At 37.5% G+C, this 24,362-nt stretch overlaps 1 protein-coding gene across 1 annotated transcript; it reads left to right on the top strand.

Moving 5' to 3' along the window:
* The first annotated feature begins 6,044 nt into the window (after positions 1-6,044).
* Positions 6,045-23,380, top strand: BEND5 (BEN domain containing 5). Its single transcript, XM_009582804.1, has 5 exons — positions 6,045-6,174; positions 7,839-8,214; positions 14,440-14,588; positions 19,128-19,341; positions 23,220-23,380. The coding sequence occupies exons 1-5, from the start codon at positions 6,070-6,072 to the stop codon at positions 23,378-23,380; spliced, it is 1,005 nt and encodes a 334-aa protein (XP_009581099.1). The 5' UTR covers positions 6,045-6,069.
* Positions 23,381-24,362: the final 982 nt, after the last annotated feature.

Raw genomic sequence — 24,362 nt, 5'->3', positions numbered from 1 at the left:
CATCCTTCTTACCCATCATCTCTAAACCTGTCAAGCGGTAGTTTAAGACCTTTCTATCTTGCCTTTTCCCAATTTGATTAAGAATTATTTTCACTACGTTTCCTATTCTTTACACTTAACTGAAATTCACTTCACAGGATTTAACAGCCTTTTTGGCCAGTTCCTCAAGAGCATGTCTTCACCTTCACATGCTTATTGGCCCTGCCTGTCACAGTGCTACTTGATATGTTGTTCTTCCCTGACTTATTCGGTCACTCTTCTTCTTGTTCTGAAGACATTCTTCTAGTCACTCGTGTTTATTGTCATCTTCTCTTTCTGGGGAAGTGCTGCAGGGCTGTTTAGTTCTTAAATTTTTGGGGGTGATACTAGCCCAGATGATGGCAACTCTCAGCTCTACCTTTTTATTCCTAATTTTTCTCACTTAAATTTGCTGTCAGCTTCCCTTTGTGACATTCTTAGGCAGAGATCTTTCTTTCAGCTTATGCTTAGGATGGTCCAACATATTTTCCCACCATTTTTGTCTGTTTCTGTTGATTTTAGAGTGGGGAGGGGAAATCATCTTTTCTGTCATTCCCAACCCAAAGTTTTGCTGTCTCTTATTCTTCTTCATCTGCTTTGTTGCTTACACCCAGCTTTACCTTTCTGTCCAACTAAATATACTTCATGTCGTGTTTTCACTGTGCCCTATGTTTATTTCTGTAATCTCTTTTTCTCTGTCCTTCCAACAAAGCTCTCCTAGTCTGCAAAAAAATGCAAAACAATATAGTAAATTATACTATCCAAATCCTGAACTGACTGTGCCAGCGCCCAGTTGAACCCTGTTCTGCACACAACCCCTCCTCTTAACTGCATCAAGTTCGGTGGCAACTGTCCTCTTCAAACAACTTTTGCATTTCTACTGCTGTCCATTATCTGTTGTCTGTTACTGTCATTCTGAGTTTTTTCTTCTTTGGTAGTGGTCTTAATGTCAGTGTACTACTAGCTGGGAGATGTTTTATATGAATGAGTTTTTCTTCCTCTGAAGAAATATCTTTGGAGCCAGCAGGATTGTCACATTTTCTGAAATCTCTTCTGTTCTTCCTGTTAAAGTCCTTCTTTAATGTTTGCATTAAATGAGCTAGGAAAGTAATTTATAATTCTTTTTTTCCAGTTTCAAATAAACTAGGTGACTTTTTTTTTGCCTTTTTTTTTTATTTTGTACTATCATGCTGTTTTCCTTCTCAGTCACAGCAATATTGATTATTGTTTATTTGTGTTTAAGTGGCACTTAGGAATCCATGCTCTGTCGTGCTTGCTTGGTGTGTGTATTTGCTTTGAAGCACCAAGTATACCTTTGGTTGTGGGTTTTTTGCTTTGGTTCTTAAGTGTCTTCTACTTTATGAACTGTAACCGATGCACAACCTGCTGAGGCAGGTGACATTCTCTGCTCCATAGAAGCAACCTGGCTAAATCAGTAGCGAAGCAGTTCAGTGCAGCAGTGCAGGTGTTGCCCATATGTGTTGGGTGTATGCCTGGAAATGGGAAGGGTGATGGTAAATTTTTTCATCTGTCAGCGTATCATGTTTCACAAGGGGTGGAATTTTTTTGAAGGCTTAGGGGAAGGACGAATTTTGCTCAAGGTTCTTTCGTTTTATTATTGTAAGATTTATAGCATTGCCAAGCCCCTTATTTGGACTGATCCCAGACCTGCCATCCCTCATCCATTTGGAGCGCAGAGCTCTCTTCCTCTATTTTTCCAGCTTTTACTCCAAAGGTGGAAAAAAATCAGCATTTGAACTATTTTTTGAAGGGATTAGTTTGTTCAGTCCTTACTTCTAAATTAGAAAGTAAGGAATGTTTTAAGGAGACACTGAGATTTCCATAGTTTTATTCTACATCCCACGATAGGGTTGTCAATTTTAGAGCACTAACATATTTTGACTTGAATTTAACCAACTCGCTTCCTGCCCTGTCAAAGTTGCTTTGTCTGTCTCAGTTCCCTGCTGCTCCAGACTTAAAGCTATTACCTTTTGGCCTGGATCCACTCATCCTGACACTGAAACGAAGGCCTGACTGAAGAAAACATTCCAGGAACAGTTTATCCTTTTCTAGTTGATACAGAATCTCTTATGCAGGATTGCTTTTTTGGCTTTTCTTTCAGCACTGCCGAGGCCAAATGTCTTCCCAGCCACTCTGAAATGTCTCAGCAGTTCACTTTCTTCTTACTACCCGAACAACTTTGGTAGATGGCCGTATGGGGAGAAATGCTATCATGTGCACTGGCCATTGAGCCCTGTACTTCAGTACTTCAGTACCTTGTGGAGTTGACTGGCAAGATCTCTCCAAGTCTGACCTTTTCCTGGAGTACAGTTACTCCAGCATGCTTTATTCTGTATATTGAATCACAGAATACTGTGTTCTCTATCTGGCATTATCGCTACTGTGCACAAAAGCAATTTTTCCTAATTTACATGTGTCTTCCAGAATGTCCCTTCTTAAAGGACAGAGGGCATCAATGTTGTCCATTCTTGTATCACGCTTCTACCCTGCGTATTTTGTTACAAGTACCTTATTAGGTGTGTTAAGTGCTAGTTCTCAGTAGCCGGTATCACTGAACCACTTACGCCATGTGTGGGAAAAACAATAGACACAACTTTATGACAATCTGATCGTGGCCACCTAGGGCAAGGTATAATTTTTAGCTTGTAGCAAGGTTTAAATGACTGGGGACAAAGTCCAGACAAATGCTTCAGGTCATAACAAAATGCGGCTCTGAGCTACAATGTTTCTAGGACTGCCCTTCTCTCTCTTAGCATGTTCTGCAGCTTCAGGCACTGAATTGCAGCTTGTCCAGCTGTTTGGTTCATATCCTGGTTTTCTTCTGGCTCAAAACCATGAGTGTTTTGCTTTTTGCTGGATTCTTCTTTTGTACCTGTCTTTTGTAGGCTGGCACAACAACAGACAGAGAGTCCGAAAAAGAACTGCTCTAAATGCACGTTCATGTTTCTCCTATCCCTCCCCCTGGTCTCCTCTCATTCCCTCCCACCCCTTCCTAAATTCCATTAATATTTACAGAACAAGAGCCAGTACTCCAGCATTAGCCTCAAATTCAGAATGAGATTTTTCTGGCTCTAGCTGCAGCTAATGTAGAAGACAACAGAGGTTAGAAATGCACTTTTTTTAAAAAAAAAAAAGAAAAGAAAAACAAAAGGCCTTTTCATATCCAACATACTAGATGAATTGTTTTAGGTATAAATAGGCCTACAAAGACCAGAGCATATGTAAGAAAACATTGTATGTATTGTTGTTGGAAGGCAGAGGAACATAAAATTATTTGCTCATTGACTAAATTAAAAGTTCCTGAGTTTTAACTTATATGAACTCATTTTCACCATTGTTTCTTCAAATTTTGTGTGGGGAGAAAAGAGTTCCTTTCTTCAACTTACTGATTCATTTACGGGATAAGCAGTAAAATCAAAAAGTCAAGTGAAAAGATTTGCCAAACATGCAAAGAACCATGTTGATAGTTACACACCAGTAGTGTATAAACTAAGCATTTGTAAGGAGGTATATAAATAAACTTTTACCTTCAGTCCACTGGTGAAGTTTTGCAAACATAGATTTCATAGGCAAACTGAGAAATTGGGAGGGAAGTGGAGAGAATGAAGAATTCAGATAATTTGCATTGGTTTTTTTGACCTCAAGCTAAGGATTTTCTTTCATTTCGGTTGTTCAGTGCATAAAATGTGTTCATAACCTTTATAAATTGACTTAAAAACAAAAAGCCAAAATGAAAAGATAACTATTTCTGTTCTTCCAAATTTTTTTTTATTTTAATGTTGCTTTATTCATCGGAGAGTATTTGCTCACTTCCACTGTAGTCTGCACGTGCACTTACTCCTCTGTGACCCCTTTCCATCAGTGTTTCAAGACTTGCTTTTCCCTGGCCATTGGAAGGATGGCTGGTGTCCGTTTCCAGTCTGCATGGGCTTCTGGCTACTGGTGACCTCAGGTAGTTGCCAGCAGACAGTTTTTTTAACTATGTGAAGTAATTGGATCGTGTCCATCTTGTTGTGAGGCCAAGGGTTATTTTTGAGCATAGAAACTGATCTGCATTCTTTAAATGTAGAAGGAGTTAATCTGCACGTCCTGTGGAAGATGATTTGGCAAAGCGGTCTAGAGAAGCTGGCTATGCAGCGTGTGTGCGCTGCTCTTCCTCTAAGGAATTGTGAGAACATATTTTAGCAAAGGATTCCTCAATCTATCAGATACCCCTAAATACATAGCCACAGGAAAAGTTGTTTGTTTGTTTGTTTCAGTCAATATGGATTGATCTATTCTTAAATTCTGTCCTTCCAAGAAGATACCAATACCCATCAGTCTGTCCTTTATTCTGTAAATTTGTATTTTTTTTTCCTAAGAAGGGCTCTTTTATTTTCTTCTCTGCTCTCTGACAGTAGAGTGGGTTATCTCATTTTTCTGATGAACCTACGTTTTCCAGATAAATGAAAATGGGGGGGTTTATTTTTCAAAATGGAAACAGTTGGATTGCCTTTTTGTTTTACTGGGATAAGCATCCGTGATGCTCTGGGGAATGGAGAATGATCTAAAATAAGCCTAGCTGTTTTTTGTTGTTTATCTGTTTCTTTTTGCATCTGTCTTAGTATTTATTGCTACCATCTGCATTTCATTTCAGGTTGTCTAATGTCTTATTCTGCATGTTCTGTGCCTATTCTCGTTACATAGCCTTGGGCTGTAATATCACCATTTGCCTACAAGAGATCCATTTCTATCTGTAACAAAATGAATTGCATTCATCTGTGTAATTCATTTCTAATGAATGCCTTGCTCCTCATTAAACAGTGATTTACCTTTGTTTCCCTTTTCTACACTGTCAACACTAACCATTTTGAGGTCCTGTGGAGAGATGCTAATTTAAGAAAGCAGAAGTCAATGCAACTAAGCACTCACAAATGCCATCCTCATTGGCACTTTCAAAAATATTCATGGGACACTTTGTGAAATACAGTTTGCAGGTGGATAAGAAGACTCAAAATGTTTTCTTATTCATAAGCTTTCAGTGTACAAAGACAACACTTAAGAGATTAAATGCATTTCTCCTTGTCAATGTCTTGAACAGGTAGCCAAGCTTGTGAATCTTTTAAGACCTTATCTGCTCTGCAAGAATTTTACAGATCACAGGCACATTTGGGAAGACTGTACTCTTGATTCCCTGTCCCCTCTGCACCTTTTCAGGAATATTAAAATATTTCAAACCTATTTTCAGAATAAGGTTTTGAAATACTTAATTTTGAGATGTTAGAATGTTTCAGACTTGAAACTATTTTACTACAATTTTTTAATGAGATTCAACGATTAATCTAACCATTTATTGGTTTTGTGTATCTAAAGGAAAAGGATTAGTACCATTAACTAATGAAATAGGGGTCGTATAGTAATGTTGTTACAGATTTGGTCCATACGCAACTTTTCTGTAATGCCCTTTCAACCTATACTGCAGCATCCCCTTTTCCAGCCCTGCACTTTGCAGAACAGCAGAATCTGCCATGTGTGCAAATAGATCTGTACAGCTGAGAATTGATGGTTAGAGTATAGGATAAATTACCAAGTTTATTTTCACTTTAAACCTAAGCAGAGTTTGAACTGCAGCAACAGATTATGAATATGAAAATACTGTTGGTAAACATAATTTAAAGCAATACAGATGGTTTTTAGGAAGTTGTTTTATTTACAGCATCTTTAATTCTTATTTTAGTGATAGTACAAGTTACTCATTGACAGTTTTGATCACTCACATGAATTTAGCTTGGCAATTTACAATATTTATTCTTGTGTTTGGCCAGATTAATCCCCTGTTGAAACTCTAGAATTGTCAGTGGGCATCGGTTGAGTTACACCATGGGTTAATTTGATCATAGTATTATGAGGGGATTGAAGCATGGGAGGTTTTTTTTTAACTGGTCTTGCCTAAGTCATGTAGTATTTGGAAGTAAGAACACTGATTAATGTAACAAAATTTTATTTTCAATATACATTTTAGAGGACAAAACTGACCTTGAGAACAGTGTGATGCAGAAGAAAATTAAAATCCCCAAACTCTCTCTCAATCACGTAGAAGAAGCTGGGGAGGTTACAGATTATGGGGAAGAAGATGTGGAGCTTAGACACAGTAAGGTACTGAAGTCTTTCCTTTTTTTTTTTTTTTTTCCTTTCCTTTTTTTTCTTTTTTATCTTTTTTTGTTTTGTTTTGTTTTTGTTTTTGGAAGTGCTTGGGGCATATACAGACGTCATAGCTTAAGAATTCCAGGCCTGCTTTTGATCCCCTTAAAACACTGTGTTTGGTGAAATTGGGTCAAATTGTGTGGGGGGGTGGGGTACGGGTTTTTAAAACCTGATTTATGTGCAATCGACATTTTCCTGTTTATACCGTCTGCACACTTTAATTGCCATTTGAGATTTTTGGAACAATGCTTTAAAAGTCACCAGTTACATGAATGTCGAGCAGCTGTTCTCGGTGGCACTTGTGACCTATTGCACGCTGCTTGTTTGGAATTGGAAGGGGTGCTCTGAGACTTCCCAACTACAGCAGTGGGTGAGAAGACAAATTGACAGGACTGTATCCCTCTGTTATAACTGCCAGTTGCCTTTTTAGGTCCAGATGCCAGAAACCCACTATGTAAATGTATTTATTTTTTGATATCAAATTATTTCTTTAAAAGTCTGCCAACCTTCAGAATAAAATACTGCTCTGTGGCTTCATGTGCTTTGCAGCTGCAGGAATGATACTAGTACATTTCTTTATGGTGGGCCAGCTTTTTTTTGTTTTGTTTTGTTTTTTAGAACGTGCATGGAGCAGGCGTAACATCAAACAATCTCATTTTCTGCCACATTACTCATGATATTGTGGTATGGGAATTGATAGTGTCAGCTTCTTGTCTCTAACCTATGAGCTACATTTGCTTTCCTTGCAGTTGCTTGGAAGTTCAAATGCTTTTTCCATATTTGACCAATAAAACTTAGTGAGTTTTACCTGTACTGTCACATTTTAATACCACTATCTAGGCCCCAGAAAAGAGGTGTGCTTTAATTCGTAGGGTTTGTGCAGATGACTGAAGGTAAATTTCTGCTGAGAGTTCAAAGGAGATGAAGCCTCTGCAATGCAGTACTAATATAGAAGGAATCAGGAAGATGAGACTGGATGATATATTCTGTCTCCAACTTCTGTGTTTTCAGTTCCCTTTCAGTGTTTGCTGATAAGTGTTAACTCAGTCACTTGCATCAGGCAGTTGGGTGAACGTGTTAGAGGAATAGTCAGAGAAGGTTTTGTCTCCCTAAGTGTGGGAAGGACAAGCCCTCTGTTCACAGAACAGCTTTGTATGGTATGCCGCTTTCATCTCTGATGTCATTACAGGTGACAAACATAGCACATAGTTGATTCTGTCTCTTATCAGAAAATCAATTGCTGTCAGAAATCTAAATGTTAGGGGTAAACTTTAAAGAAATAGAGATCCAGATCTACTTTTCTTTTTTTTTTTTTTAAGAAATTAATTATCTTTGTTTATGGAATCAAGTGACCTATATACACTTAGCTTGCAAGTGTTGCACAAATGCAGAAGGAAAGAAAGGCCTTTAACTGCCTCAGAAGTTTGTATATGCATTTAGCTGAATTGCGGGTGCATGATAGTTATGATGTATATCCACAAGAATCTGTTAGGCAAAACATTTTTGCAGGCAGACTTTGTCTTGCTTTTTTTGGAAAACAAGACTATTTATAGTTCCCAATTTGTATTACATCTTACTGCTCTACTAATTTATTTATTTTTTGTTGTAACATGCAGAGACAAGATGGGAGGAAACAAACTGAAGGTACACACAAAAGCATTGAAGCAGTTGTTGCTCGCCTTGAAAAACAGAATGGGATGAGTCTCAGTAATACTTCCAGCCCTGAGGAGGCTTTTATGGAGACTTCGGAAAGCATTAACAACATGGACGATGCTGTAGTTCCTCGGATTCTGTATGAAGAATTGCTGAGGAGTTACCAACAGCAACAAGAAGAAATGAGACACATTCAACAGGAGCTTGAGAGAACGCGGAGACAGCTTGTGCAACAGGCAAAGAAGCTAAAGGAGTATGGGGCACTCGTGTCAGAAATGAAAGAGCTCAGAGACTTGAACAGGAGACTCCAGGATGTACTGCTTCTAAGACTAGGTAGTGGTAAGTGCCGGACTTAAATGGGACTAGTTTTAATGAATTTTGCAAGTGTGATCAATAGTAATGGAAACGTATTTGAAGAATAGCAGTGGTTGTTAAACTGGACATTGAATGTTAAAAGGGTTTTCTGCTATGGCTGTACAATATGTGTCGAATTTGTATGCTATGTACGTCTGGGTTTTTCTTTAATGATAGTAGAGGTCTTTGTGCTGGTATGGTTGAATCAGAGTTCCATTTTAAGCAGCTGTATTTTAAAGAGTCTCTGACCTTCCAGTATATGCTGAAACAGATAATAAAGCGTCATGTGCAAAATACACCAATATGTTCCAGTTTAAAAAGAAAAAAAAGAAGAAAGAAAAGGCAGTGGAATGAATATTTGGGCTAAAACTATTTTATTCTTTTCAGTTAGGGATTTTGTTTATTGTTATGTAAGTGACTGTGTGGCCGTCCGTTTTCTGCCCCCTTTTCCCATTAGTAGCTCATTAGAATGTGATATATTCCTGAACTTCTTAGCAGTGGCTTTAAACAGCCATGCTATTTGAAAAATAATGGATTGTTAAAGAATAATTAAAAAACTTTTTATATTAGTGTCCCGTTTATCAACACTTGTTACAAAATGCAGGTTTGTGTAATTTGGATTTAAATTTTAAATATCTTGAGTCAGTTGCTCATTTGTTTTGGTTTATAACAATTATTTAACCATTATGTTGGAATAAATGGGAAAAAAGACAAAATAAAAAGTTCATCCTTTTCATTGAAGATGGTACCCTTGGAATACCTTCAAATATTTTACTAATTTATATTTATTTGATATTAGAATGTGGTACAGCTGTGTTGAAGATTTGCTCGGTGACTGAAACTTGGTTAAAATTTGTGCATCCAAACTTAGCATGCTGTTTCTTATGTCTGCCTTTGTGTATCTGGAAACTTAATTTTTGCATGTAAATTGGTTATTGGCTCTTCTACTTGACTTGAACGAGTGCATGTAATTTGCATGTGGGTCTGAGTTATATTCACACACAAACCTGAACCCGAGAGAGCATGTGCCTGTGCTGTAGCATGTGTTACGATGTGCCCGCAAGTTTGGAGCCAGGTTCTCGAAGTAGCATCTGACGATTTAAACTGGGTGTTTGATTGTGAATGCTCATCATTGTTACACTGTGCATAATTAAAATGTCATTACTTATTATAAACATTCTAGTTAACATTTTAAATAAACTGAATAGGCAAGGTTTCCACAGTCTGAAAAACGCGATGTGGTTGGCAGTAGATTCCACTGAGCTTTCTAAAATTTTCCTTGGATGGAAAGATGTTTCTTCATCTGCAAGTAGTTAGCTGGAATTTATGTGAGTGGAGCACCAGCCAGATGTTAGTAGGCAATGGTGCTGAACAGCGTAAAATACCAATTTAGTTGGTAGACTTGACAGCAGTTTGAGTGGTGAGACCAGCAATGAAATGAAGACAGCTTCTGAATTCTGTCTCGTTTCTTTCACTTTAAGAAAGAAGGGATGCATTTTTCACTTGAGCTGAATCAAGAAAGCTTAGAAGAAAAAGAAAAAAGAAAAAAAAAAAAGCAACAAAACACCCAAACCCCAAAACCTCATGGAAAAAATGCTGAACCTTCTCTAAATACTGGGATTGAATTTCCATTGTATCAGTCTGGCACCTGCTTTACAACTGAAAATAAATCTCGATTACATTGAAGACAAGTTCTTTTAATTTAATCACATACTGGACAAATATGAATTATAGGTAACTTCCAAAAAAATCCCTTGTTGTTATTACTTGTATGGAACTTTTCATGGATGACAAAGGTAGAATTTGGCTCTACGGGCTGTGTCCTTCACAGGATGTGTGTTTCCTAAGACTGACTGTATCGACCACTCACAACTCTTGCCCTTCCTTGTAGCCTCATTCACAGCAGAGAAACAACCAGATTCTAGAAAGATCAGTACAGAATTTATGAATGATTAGAAAGTGAGACATCTTCAGCAAATTATAAATTAGGGAGTCTGATGACAGTAGGAAAAAGTGCTACTTTTAATCAAGAAACAGATATGTAAAGCCTTCTTTAGTCTTCCTTACTATTCCAGCTTATAAATGAGGTATGTTTGGGTATGTGAATAATCTGTGAAAATTGTTCAGAAAATAGATTACATCCTGAATTCATCTTCAGTTGTTGCAGCAATCTCTTAAACCTGGAGTTTCAAATTACATGTAATTTATGTTACGCTGCACTTCTAGCAGGCTGGACTTAATGCAAACTAATTGCATTTCTGTTTCACCTTAGAGACTTCTGATATCTTTGCATGAGATGACAGCTGTTTTGTGCTGATGAATTGCAGCAGTGGGAAACGTGTGCCTGCTGCCATTTTAAACTTGCAGATCAAATATAGAACAGCCTCTTGAGCTAGCATTCAGTCAAGTATTCAGTCTCCTCGATTGCCATCAATATGTTGATTTCGGTGAGAAGCTAGAAGTCAATGTGTTCTGCTTTAGACCTAGGCCATCATCTCTGCTACTAATCTTGAGCGAGGTTCTTAATCTTCTGCATGGTGACACTGAATTGCTCTTTGTTTTAAAAGAGCCTTGAAAGCAGATGTGGCAAATGACAGTAGTGAAGTCAGTACTGATCCATGGGGATATGCTGAAGTGTCTTTATGATTTTGATACGCTGTTGCCCAACAGATCCCTTCCTGGAGGAGACAGGCATTTCACCAGGGCTCTAGAGACCAAAGCAGTGAGGGAGCATGATGACTGTGGTGGAAGTGGTTACGGTATCCCTCACCTGAGCTCCCTGAAGAATGTGTGCAGCCAAAGCCTCCTTTCCTTTGCCTGCTTTGGGATCAGGAAGCCCTGAGATCGTAGGCCTTTGTAGTTTGCCTTTGTTCTGTTGCACCTGAAAACACATTAATTTGCCCTGTTCTTGTCAATAGAGAGTAAGGTGATTTAGAGAATTAAATCACTGACTCTTCCCTGTAGGCCTAACTTTAAATAGTCCTTGGATTGCAAAAGATAAGAATTTCAATAACTTCTTAAAAAAACAGTTGTCTCAGGGCAAGATCTGCGCAGTTTACTATGGTTGTATATGGCCAGAAGTAGTGAAGTTGTATCAGGGATAATGTTTGAGTGTTGTTTGCTCCCTGATAAATACTGCATTTTCATGTTGTATTGCTAAGAATTAGCGTTTCTCTAAAGTCAGGGAGTATATTCACTTTCATTCATTTACATTCATTCATCAACCCACACAGAGCACCCCAGGTGGTTATTTTTAATCCGAGTTTAATTTCAGTGATCCAGTTTACAGTGTCCTGGGACTGACACCAGAATAGGGAATACCACAAATGGTATTTGTGTCTTACCACATGTAAGGAATTACTGTTACTCAGCTTTTCTAGATTTGTGTGGCTTTTTGATGTTAAAAAAAAAAAAAAAAAAAAAAGGCCAAGGTTTCTTTCAAGTACGAGTGCAGGAAGTACCATATATATAATATTTCCCCTTCTCAGACTCCTGTTGTTTTCATTCAAATTCTGGTAGACGATGTGGAAAAACAGCTTGCTGCTTACCAGTGTATATTGACCACTTTATCAGTTAATTTATTTTGGCTTATTTACTGATTTTTGAGTAGCGTGTAGCCTAAGATGCATTTTTGAGGAAAAGAGGTGATGAAGGGAAGCCTTCTAGCTCTTCATCCTGCATTTGAAATTGCTGGCCTCTCGGATATTATGGAAACTTTACAGTCAGGAGAAAGATTTTGCAATAAAACATTTGTTTCCTTTTTGTATTCTGAAGAATTGTCTTTATTTTTTTGATGATCCTTATTACATAAGCACTATCATTATTAATTAAGCCTTTAGATAGTGGCATATGAATGGGGTATGTCCCATTCATCGTCTTTAAAATAAGATGCAGAACATGAGGGCTACAGAGAGAGGAAACTTTTAGAGTATGGTGCGTGGTATACAACTCTTGTGGGCCCACAACTCCCATTGGCAGTAAGGCAATAATGTCTAATTCACAACATACCGGGTTGAAAATGCAGTCTTTAGTGGTTGGTGAAAGTAGCTGTGAAGACTACCTAGATAGAGGCAGATTTCTGTTTGGGAAGCAAAAACGAGTAGAATATAAAGGAAGACGCTTTAAAGCCTTTCTGTTGGTGACTTCTAAGCAAGCAGTAAAGCATGAATTGCAATAGAGGTTTTTCTGACCTGTTAGAGCTATGGTTATTGTGGACTTTAATCAGCTGTTTTTCTTGGGGAACTCTGGAAACCAAATCCCAGCTGTGTCAATATATGACTATAAACAAAACAGTAGAAGACTTCTAAACAGCAACTAGTAAAAGTGTTTAAACTGAGATAAACGTTTCCTTCTAGGAAGAAGGTGGTTGTACTTTGTCTTCCTCAAAGTTCCTCCTGAAGTTCAAAGTATAAGAAAACTCAAAATAGCACTTTGTTGAAGAATGTGTTCTTAAAGTCACAGCTAAAAGATCAGTTCTTAAGTTCACAGTGGCAATTACATCGCTGCATCTGCGTGTTCAAGTGCGCCCACCCTGAGATGTGTGCAGACTTTGGGTGGTTTAATCAATACAGGTCTTTCCCCCAACCTGAATCAGTTTAGCTTTCTAAATTAAAAAATTAAACTTTCAGGTATAGAAAGTTTATGTAGTCTTGGTCGTACCATTGCATATACATGATAGTAGAGGTGCTGATTAAGATTACTATGAAATTGTAATGCAAATGGTATGTTTTTTGTGATATCTCTATTTGCGCCATGCTTGCATTTCATATGGCTCTTAAGACACTCTATTGGTGGCACTGCAGTATAGGGTTGCCAAGACAACTTTTAGTTGTTGCTGAGTGTCAAGTGGCAGTCAGCTGAGAACATTTAGCTAGCTATGTAGGTGTAGAATAAGCTATAGGATAAATGTCAAATGCTGACAATGGAGGAAATGCTGATATCATTATATAATAATCTGTAAATGAAGGAGGAATGAATACTTCACTTGTTCCAGGTACAGAAACGATTTAAAATATTTGATTCAAGGCATGAGTTCTGGTGCCAGCTTCACTTGCAGAGTTAGATCAATTCAGGGCTTGGTTTGCACGTACAAACATTTAACCGCGACGGTGACCTGATTATTGAATTGTCATTTGTTGAAGATGTCAAGGTTGGGCTACAGAGTGCTGCAGCGCTCTCAGCACCAACCTGGCACGATATAGTTCTTACAAGTGGATGAGTTTATCCTTGTAGTTCTTGGAAGTGGCTGGCAACTTTGCTGTGTTAACGAACCACCGTCCCTGCGTGGAACTTCAGTGACTGCTGGAGCTTCTCGTGAGCCCAGAGACAGACATCAAGAGACAATGATAGGCTTGGGGCCGTAGCCTGTTCCTGGATTTCTGGTCTAGCCACTGCAATGAATGGAATAATGAAATCCAGTTCACAAATTATTTTATTTTGTTCTTCTGCCTTTTTAGAAACACTTTATAAGTTTGATTTGGAAAAGAAAAGTTGATAACTGACAAAATAATTACCCTCCTTTGAAGCCTCAAACATATGCTTAGTAGTATTCTGTTGTTTAATCTCTGCTTAATTTTTGTTAATTACATTAAAAATAAAAATCAGTGTGTTGGGTGGATTGGACAATGAAAATTCTGATTTATGTGGGTTTTTTTAACCTTGGATACTCTTTCTATGCATGATACTTTAGCATAAGTAGCATAAGCCTGTTTCCTTTATAGCATTTCTGTAGATCCTCCCTATTTTTAATATACCTCTGTTATATCTAAAGAGATTTCAAATTTCTATAAAATTTGTAATTCTATATGGATAATTTATATAATTATCACAGTAAATTATGCAGGTTTCTATGCAACTATATAGTAATTCTTATTTGAAAAATTACTATTGTTGCTTTTGGTTTATAATTTCAGTGTCATTTTAACATAATTTCCGTAGTGTGCATTGAAGCAATCTTACCCATATCTGTAATTGTCCATATGATTTAAGAATAAAAATAAACATTAAAATTAAACATTCTAATATTTCTAAAGCAGAGTTACTTATCCTGCTTTTATTTATTGACGTTCGGGAGTAGAATTTTGGTTTAGACTCTTTCTAACTTTGAAATGAACATGATTAATGTTTTATTTTATGCTAACCATGGGTGATGAAGTGATTGATTTTATGTTCTCTGGGATAGCAGACAGCTCTCTTTTCTTAACTGTCTAGGACCTGCCATTGAGCTTGAAAAAGTAAAACCAGAATCAATTGAGCCTGAACCTGAGGTACAGAAGACCTTCAGTGAGGAAGCAAATACATCAACGTACTATCCTGCCCCTGTTCCAGTAATGGACAAGTATATTCTCGAGAATGGAAAGGTATTTTAAATTAAATACAGCATGAATAGTTTGTAAATGTACATCAGGTGACTTTCTTGTGGAATTTTCATGATAACAGGGATTTTGCATGGTAGCAGCTTGTACAAACTTCCTCAGCTTTTATAAAGGCATGCTATTATGCTGAGGAAAATTATGAAATTACACGAATATGAACAGCATAGAAAATTATCCTCAGTGATGAGAGCATCGAATGCTGTGTAACACAAGGAATATAATTATTAAATATGCATGCACAAGCACATTGGCGTAGTCTTCAATCGGTGACGTATGTAAATCCACCAAATACAGACCAGAGTCAGTAACCCACATTATAAAGTTACATTAGCCTATTTAACAGAAATATTTTTTTCCTAAAAGGTCTTTAAGTGTGCTGTAGTCCTATTGCAGAGAAGCCTTCATGTTTTTGTTGAATGGGAATCCAGTAGATAATTATGAACCCTGGAATGAAAATGGGCTCCCTTGAATGTGGTAGGACTGTTGCCACTGAATTGAGCTGATGTAGTGCTACTTTACAGATACTTTTGTAAAGTTGGTGAAATAACCATCTAGCTATAGTTGGCCAGAACTTGACTGATAGTTTTTCAGACTTCAGCATGTTTAACACATGCTCATCTACTGAGGCTTGCTTTTATAGCTGTTGCTATTATCATTAAATGGACAATGTATTTCTTTTACAAAACTGTATGTCCTTTAGAATTGCTTATGCAGATCCTGTTTCTTAGGATATGTATGCATTCGGTACCATAATCTGAGAACTTTCAGGAGGAAACATCCATTTCAGCTTTGGCGTACAATGGAATTACTGATGGAATAGCATGAAATACTACATTTTCAGATCTGTATTACAAGATTGACTGCACAAGTGTCTGTCATTCTTGAAGATGAATTCGACATAATTGTTGAGGACAAAATGTGTGTGAAAAATAGTATAATCTTGACAGTTTGACAGGTATTTGGTTCAGATAGCTTTTCTTGCCTAATATATTTAACATATGTCATTTGCTTGTATATTTTGTGTATATGAAAACTTAGCATATATTACTATGAGAGTTTGGTTTACCTCCTTTTTTTTCTGCTCTAAGATCTGTGGTATAGGGCATGTCCTTTAGTGTTTGTATGCAGCTTTTCTTGCACCTTTATTTCATCTGCCAGCTTCTTGGCACTTCTGTTGCTGAAGTTTTCTCTGTCTTTACAGATATTAGTATCTCTTTAACTTTCCTTTTGTAATTTTGGTCTTTCGTTACGTTTGCCTACTTATTGGGGCTTCAGCCAGCTCAGATGCCAGAAATGTGAACTCATAATGTATTTAGAGTGTTGGAGGGTGTTTTTTCAGTTTTCCTTATTTATGCCTTTTTTCATTACTTCTTTATTGACATGCACCACTAGAGTAGTTGAAATACTTTTTTAGAAATCTTGCCCTTTGTGGCATTGGATTTGATCTTAGTAGGATTCTTTCAAAGCAGATAAATCTCTCTCCTCCAGAGGGAGAACAGAGTTACCGAAAAAGAGCCTATGGCATTAATTTAAAGAAAAGAAAAGAAGAAAACAAAAGAAAAAGAAAAAAAAAAGCATTCATCTTCTGAGATACATTTTAGATGCATTGCACGTGTCAGCACAGTTATGGTGGTGAGCATTGCTTTGAATTTGCTGTTGTTTCTGTTGCGTTGTGCTTGATGGTTGATCCTGCAATTGCTGAAATTGGGGGTAAAGTTCCCATTGATTTCATCAAGCGAAGGGTCTGGCCCATGGGGCAGCTCTTTTAGCAAGAAGGAAATGGCTTCTGAATCTAGAGTACAGTAAGCTTCCCGTAGCTGTGGAAGTAATAGGAAACAGTACCGAGCCTGTTTCCCAGAGAGGTAAACTGAGACATGGACAGATTAAATTCCTTGCCGTAACGGTGCTAGAAATAGAAAAAGGGAGACATAAGATTTCTGTGTCTGTGGCTGTCTGTCACGTAGCTGCTGTTACCATAGGTGTTTCATACCAGTGATAACTTTTTTTAATAAATGAAACATGTTCAAAGAAGAGATGATTGTCCGAAACATAAATATTAAAAATATTTGCTGTAACTTGTTTTCTTTTAAATAACTTAAAGCTAATGAATAGTGTAGTAGCTTAAGAGACTAAACAATCTTTAGCAAAGACAAACCCTAATTTTGGCGGAGGGGAATCAGATTTTTGATCAAATACAGCAGTCTCTACAACTAATGTAATACAGACATCCAAAATTTGGCATGTCACAACATTCCTAATCTTAGTTACTTTCTAAGTAACTTATACTGATTTTTACAGATAACTTTTCCATGATCAAAATGGAAATACCTGAATTATAACTGTAACGTGATTGTTTTCTGAGCACAAACGGCTCACTCTGATTGAAGTTGTCTTACAAAATATGTACAGAGCACCAAAAGAGTGTGGATTTTTTAAAGCAATTATGAAGAGGCTTGACAACAGAGAAGGAAGGAAGGAAAAAAAAAGGGGTGTTCATGTTGTGCTTATTACTACTTCCATTTCTGTCCTTTACGAAATCTAAATACCATGTGGACTTGTGAAAAGCTCCTTAGAATCCCTTCAGTGTAGAAAATTCTGCAGGAGAGGCAGCTTGCTTTATGGTTTTATACTTTGAGGAAGTTAGACTTTTCATTTGTTTTTTATAAGGTAGCTGATGGCCAAACCATTCATATTTTTCTATTTAAGTTTTTAAACAACTAGTTCCTTTTGAAGGATGCTGTCGTAATAAAAAATTTCTTCGGGTTATAGCCCTCATTAATAATTAAAGCAGGTTTCCTTTAAAGGAAAAATGGTATTTGGTTGAATACAGGCAGTAAAATTATGGGTGTATAAAATTTTACAGTAGCTTTGTCCAATTTTCATTGCATGTAATGGGACTTAGGTGATGCTGTTCAGATCTGTATGGGTAGCAGGCACAGTTTATGTAATGCCACATGAAAGGAGTGAAAACATGAAAAACGAAGAGCAAAACAGTTAAGGCAAACAGAGTCTCCTAATACAGTTTTGCCATAGAATTTTGTTTGCAGGTTTTTTTTAATCGTGAGGAGGCAGTAAGTTTTTAATAGTATTAGTGTTACAGGAAGAACCTCCATTTGATCAGATTTTATGAAACCTAAATTTTGGATATAACAATCTGGTTGATACATATTTTTGGTATTTTGCGCTTTTACAGAATTATGTGAAAGTAAGTTCTATCTTCTTCCTTTCCAGTGCAGTGAACTCTTATCAGTAATTAGAATAGCTAGGTCACGCACGCATTAGCTCGTCATGGATGATGAGAAAGTGTGGGTCCAACCGAATGAAGTTCATCACCATGGGAACAAAGCTTTCTGTGTGCAGAGGTAGTTCAGGTGTCTGCACTGTACTCCAGGAATTAGGAGCATGGACATACATGGTCCAAAGTATTCTCCGTGGTTCTGCACAGGGCCGGCGTTTGTGTCCAGTTGGGCTTACTGGTTGCACTCATGTCAGACCTAGTGGAGTTATTTTCCTTGCTGTTGCTTGGAAGTGTCCTGGTTGTTAGGAGGACTATCAGCTCAAACATATGTAGTACCAGCCTATGGACGGTGCTCAGATTCTCATCCTGCATTCATCTTGCGTCTGGAGCATTGGGAATCTTGGGGTAGAGATACGGTGTAGCTCTGTGGGAGTCAACCCAGCACAGTCAATGCTGAGCAAGGCTAATAAGCACAACTAGGCTCGAGCAGCTTCCTTTTGGAGACTCTACAATGGCTTCACTCTGCATTTCCCAGTACCCATATTATCCTGCTTTACTACTTCAGTGAAATATCTCTGCTCCCCGTTGTCTGGATAATGGAAAGTTTATGATGTTGCAGCAATGGGTCATTGCCTTACCACAAAACAGTATTCACCTAGATAGATTGATCGTGCATAATAGGCAAACTTCAAGATAGAATTGGAAGCTTCCAAACTCTCTTGGCTTATATTGAAATTGGAGCTCTCAAAATCTCTTCTTCCCTTCTAGTTACTTTAAACAGTCAGGCTGAATTTTGCCAACAGGTACAGAATACAACTTAGGAAGTATTTCCCTCTCTACTGCCTCCAAAATATGCTTTGCGTGAAGTCTGTTTCAGCCAAAGAGAAGCTTTCATATTAAAGACAATGTTTCATCTTGCTCCTGTATTAGGCTGGTGCAACTGCTTTGTTTATATGCTGTGCATACCTTTATAATACTGGATGTGTTTACTGTTGCCTTCTATCTCTGTTCCTGACCGTAGTCTTTCAGGAGATAGGCTATGCGGGGTGGGGGGAAGTAGAGAGGAAGAAGAATTGAATACAAAAAGGAAGAGGAGCTATATTATATAAGAGGTTGACTTGAACTCCCTGACCCACAAAGTTGGAGAAGTTTCAGAATTAGGCAAAATGGATTTGTTCAGCCCTAATTACTGTTATTATAGTACGTAATATTAATGTTCCTACAGCACTTGGATACTGTTGTGTGCTACATACCATAGATAAGTTGTTATTATTACTACCTTCTAGGTCCATCTTGGCAGTGGAATTTGGGTAGATGAGGAGAAATGGCACCAGCTGCAAGTAACACAAGGAGATTCAAAGTATACAAAAAATCTAGCGGTTATGATTTGGGGAACAGATGTTCTCAAGAACAGAAGTGTCACAGGAGTTGCAACCAAAAAAAAGAAAGATGCCGTTCCCAAGCCACCTCTCTCACCTCACAAATTAAGCATTGTCAGAGGTAGGTTATTTGAAAACTTTTGCTTCCTGCTTTGGAGTTTAACTATTAATCACTGAGTTGAAAGATGCTTCTTTTCAGCTCATATAAAATTAACTGATTAAAAACTGTAATTCAAATTGCTATTGCACTGTGAAGTGCATACATATCCAGGAAAAATAAAACACATTGCAATAGCTGTGCACAGTGCAGGCCTTCACAGCTGAAGAGTTGTACTTCAGTAAGGTTCAAGAAGATCATCACTTTGAACCACTTGCAGGACAGGACTCTGAGCCCGGAGAACAACACGTTGTTCTGGAATTCATTCGTAACATAGTGATTTTTTAAAAATGCATATATTCCTTTTAACAAGACTGAGAGTAGTTTTACCACATTCTTTCATCCAGAATGTAACCAACTCCGGCATGAGGCACAGAAACCATTATAGCTGTGACTATAAAAATAGGCATACCTTCAAAGGCGAGAAAGAATAGTTTTACCCTTTTAAGTGGAGAAAATGGAAATTGTAAAAATTAATTGTTGCACCTGAATTGGAATTTGAACAGGAAGTGTAAATCACTGACCTATCTGGCAGGAAAAATTGAAATGACACTTTCAGTAACTGCAAGCCTGAGTCCATGTATGTAGTACTTTGAGAGAGAGAAGGCCTTCTCCTTTATTTAAAATGAATAGTGAATTTCAGCCCTTTTGTATCATCATGCTTGTGTTTTGCATTCATTTCTGTCTCTCTTGGTATTTCAGGCTTCTTTTTAATTTAGAACTGAGTCGGTTCCTCATGGAATACATACGGAAATTGGATTTTTAGGTTTTGTGTCCATACTAAATTGCAGTAGGGCTGAAAGAAAGCTCCCTGTTTGATTGAGCTTCATTATTCTGCATTTCCTGTTCTTAGTTGCTATATGCTCTTAACTATGAACTCTGTAAGAGCTATTGTAATAAGTACCATGTTTTGGAAGTAAGACATATGATTCCTCTTTGAGTGTGTGCTTGTCTGTGTTGTGCGGGGAAAGGTTGGAAACTGATCTTCGTACTGTCATCTTCTTAGTTTGTAAGAAAGGAGTAAAAGACATGGGGTTTTTTTACTAATCTGCTTTAAGAATATATGTGGAAGTGCAAGCTGTTCCATACTGATTTTCTAGTTCTGGCTGGGACCTTTTGGTACAATCCTAATACATGTAGCAAAGTAATGATGTACTGGCCACGTAAGGAATCCACTCTGTGGCTGTGGCTTGTCAGCTCCTAATGGGAAAGAGAATTCGTTACCTGGATGCGCACTTAGAAACACGCAGTAAAAGGGGGTTATTGTTCACTAGCCCATCGCAAAGAGCTTTCTAGTTTCCCTGCTGGAGGCTGTTGCTTAGGTTGTCCTGCTGGCAAGGTTGCTTCTGTGAGAATTTCCTCCTCTACTTCAGTCAGGGCCAGTCTGTGTTGCTTGAGCCATTTAAATAATAGCTTTCTTCTTAACTCCCCTTGTTTTGGCTACAGTGAGTTTGTGCTCCAACAGGCACATGGTGAAAGGCAGATGGTGCCCTTCCCTTTCTTCTCTTCCATACCTTTACACTCTCCAGCAATTCAGCTCTTCCCTATTTCCTCGTTTTTTCTGTGTTTTCTGTCATAATTTTGCTTCCAGCCTCAACCTTCATTTGAATTCTACTGTTCCACGCCCTGGTTTTCCATGTTCCTCTTTCCAGTGTTTATTTCACCTTGTCTTTGACTCCCTTTTTGTTAGACTCAAGACTGTACAATCTCTTCTTGAACCATTTAAACTGCATGGCCAATGTTTTAGGTGGCAGCAGACAGACTTCGTATATCAGCGGTACTGGGTAGCATGTAACCATGATTTTCCACGTTGTGTCCTTTGCATTTGCGTCAATGTTAGCAGGCCTTGCCCCATCATGCCAGCAGTGTTTCCTGGAAAGCCGGGCAAATAAGAAGTTGTTTTTATGTTATGGAGAAGAAAACAAAACAAAAAAATGAGTAGCAAGTGGACAAATGGTGAAATGCGAGGAAGTTAGAGTTTATATGGCCAATGACTTGTATCAGGCGTCACAGAAAGAAGTAAAGCTCCTTGTTAGTTTCTGAGGTTTGCTTGAATCTTTGGTCCAGTCAGAAATACGAAAGGGTATCTCGATGCTCCTCTAAAGCCAAAAGACAAAGCAGAACCCCCAAATCACTCTTTGGAGCCCCTAAACCAGCATCCTTATGTGACTACTAAACTACTCTCTCTGCAGCCCCTCACAAAAATGGAAGAGACAGAAGAGGAAAAACTGTGATGATCATGGATCTGTCTGGGTCACACTGACTTTAAGAATCACAGTTGATACATGAGTTCTGTCATGGTGCTTGACATGGTGACTAAACTAATAACCTAGTCTGTCTTTTACTGGAAGTTCACCTTACTAGGTGTATCTGCCGCAACCTGGGAGTATTCCTGAGATTGTTGTAGTACCAGTTTATGTCCTGCAAACACACTGGGTTTCTTCAGGTTCTCAGTGATGTGCCTCTTTTTAGGTGCCGTACTTCAAATTGTAGCTTACTAATGATCTGCATTTCAGCTATCAGGCTGCATGCTGATTAATTTTATTTATTTTATATTCAGTACATCTTACAACATAAAATTCATATTGGTTTAGATGTTCTCATCATTCTGTGGACACAGACTAACTTATTCAAAGTAGATTTTTGAACGACAGCATTAGCTCTTAATGTGTCTGATATCTCTAGCTTCTTAAAAATCCCTACTGTGTAGTATGTAGTAAAGAAATTATAAAAAATATGATGCATGAGCACTGTTATAAACCTTGTTAATGCAAAATAACCTTTTATAAAACTTCTGAGAGGTTTCAAAATGAACTACAAAGCATGCATAGTACTTAATTTTCACAACTTTTTAATATGATGCATTAGAAATGTTATAAACCATGTTAATTAAGTGATAATCTCTATGGCTTTCTGTATATGAAGCAATAAATGGCTACTGGAATAGATTACTAGGCAAAGCAGAGCAGAGTTTGTTTAGTCAATGTGGGAAGCCTACACAACAAAATACACTGTTCTGGTTATGAAAACAAAAACCCCAAACCTGCCTGTCTCGAACGAGTTGGGTGTGTTGCACCACCTCTGATTTCAGTAACCTCTGCAGGATTCTGGCACCAAACTACTGACTCCGTGGAGCAGAATTGTCTCGACTTTCATTGCCCTCATTGCTTCTGCAGTTATTGCTATTGCTTCCTTTTTGTATTCCAGTTATGTTCACAAAGTGCATTGTGCAAACGTGCAGGAAGATGGCTCTCGCCCTGAATAATCTACTAATAAAAGCAAAATATGCCCAGGGACAGGGTGTCTGATAAAGATGCAGACATTAATGTATGTTGTACAGATTTAAAAAATAAAATAAATCAGTTAATGTCTTCTGCTGGTTGCTGCTTCTCTTCCTAATCATTATCATTTACTTACTATCTTGAAGGTGTGAAGGTAGGAGTGACTTACAGGGAACTGTAGATAACAACAGTTCTAGTGAGACCGTTCGCCTGGGAGAAGATTCTAAATCTGCTGTGGAGATATGGACAAATACAAGAGTTAGGCAGGCAAGACTGACACTGTAAAAGGCTGGATTTAGCCTTGTTTCTGTATAGAAAGCCTATTAATGTAGTCACAGCATAACTGGAAGTTGGTCATGCCAAAGATTCAAGCCTGGTGAAAAATCTTGTCTTTAACAAGACAGCCAGTGAATCAATGAAAGCTGCTGTTGTCTTGCAAAGATATCACAGTGGTTACTCAGTGCTTACTCAGTGCTGTCTGTTGAGTAGTTAGCTCAACACAGGGCTGTATTCTTTTCTAAAAATATCCTAATGGCTCTTTCCTTTTTTTTTTCTCCCCAGAATGTTTGTATGATAGAATAGCACAAGAAACTGTGGATGAAACTGAAATTGCACAGAGACTCTCCAAAGTCAACAAGTACATCTGTGAAAAAATCATGGATATCAATAAATCATGTAAAAATGAAGAAAGGAGGGAAAGTGCAAAGTACAATTTGCAATAAATTTTGAATTTTTAATAAAGTCTTAGTGTTTTACTTAAGTGTTGTTTTTTGATTTGTGTGGCATTTTTGCTGATGGGAGAAGCTGATTTGAAGTGTTACTCTCCTCCTATAACTGATTAATTTTTTGAGCGGTTCTGTCAAAAGCCTTTCTATGGTGTAACCTGCTTTTCAGTAATGTAGATATGTTGTAAGTCCACTCACAATGAAACGATGAATTTTCAAAGGTTTTTCCAAGGAGTTGCAGTATGTTACCTGCAGTTCTGTATATAGGTTGTAATTCTGCGAACACCAACCCGTTTTGCCTACATTTTGTTTTACTGGAGTTAGTAGATCTAGGTGCAGTAAACATCTGCTTAGAAGGAAGAACTGTACAAAATCCACTTTGCTATTGGAAAGGGTTTTATTGTATTTTACAAAGTGTTTTTCTGAACTGAAATTTTAATCATTTGTTTTTATAAATCTTTGTTTTGATCTCTAACAATATATTTGGTCAAAAACACACAAAGAATGCTTCTTTTTCACTTATTATCTTGTAGTTAGATCACCATTGCTGTCGTAGTTTAAAAAAACCAAACAAACAAACAACAAAGAACCCAAAGCTGTAAATTGTAAAGTCATGATAATTTATTAAAAAAAAAAAAAATCTAAAAGCAGTTCTTTTTCAGGCACCAAGACACTTTCCAGATTTCTGGTTATGGTACAGAGGTCTTCAGGATGTCCATATTACTGTTCTTGAAACACTCTATTTTTAGTGTATTTGTATTTTCAAATGATTTAAAGATTGTCATACTACGGCAAGATTATGTATAATAGAAAATTTAGTACCATTTCCTCTGAGTCCATAATTTAACAGTGGAAACTTTTAGCACAATTTTAAATTAAGAGTAATTTTCTACACTGAAGTTAGACTTGCGATACAAAGTTATAAGGAATAATTTGTTGTCTGAATTATACCCTATTGTCTGTAAGTGAAAGAAAATAA

This window comes from Fulmarus glacialis, unplaced genomic scaffold, assembly GCF_000690835.1.
Source record: "Fulmarus glacialis isolate BGI_N327 unplaced genomic scaffold, ASM69083v1 scaffold12150, whole genome shotgun sequence".
In the NCBI taxonomy this organism is placed as follows: Eukaryota; Metazoa; Chordata; class Aves; order Procellariiformes; family Procellariidae; genus Fulmarus; species Fulmarus glacialis.
Note: the sequence above shows the minus strand (reverse complement) of the source record. Positions and strands in the feature narration are given on the sequence as shown.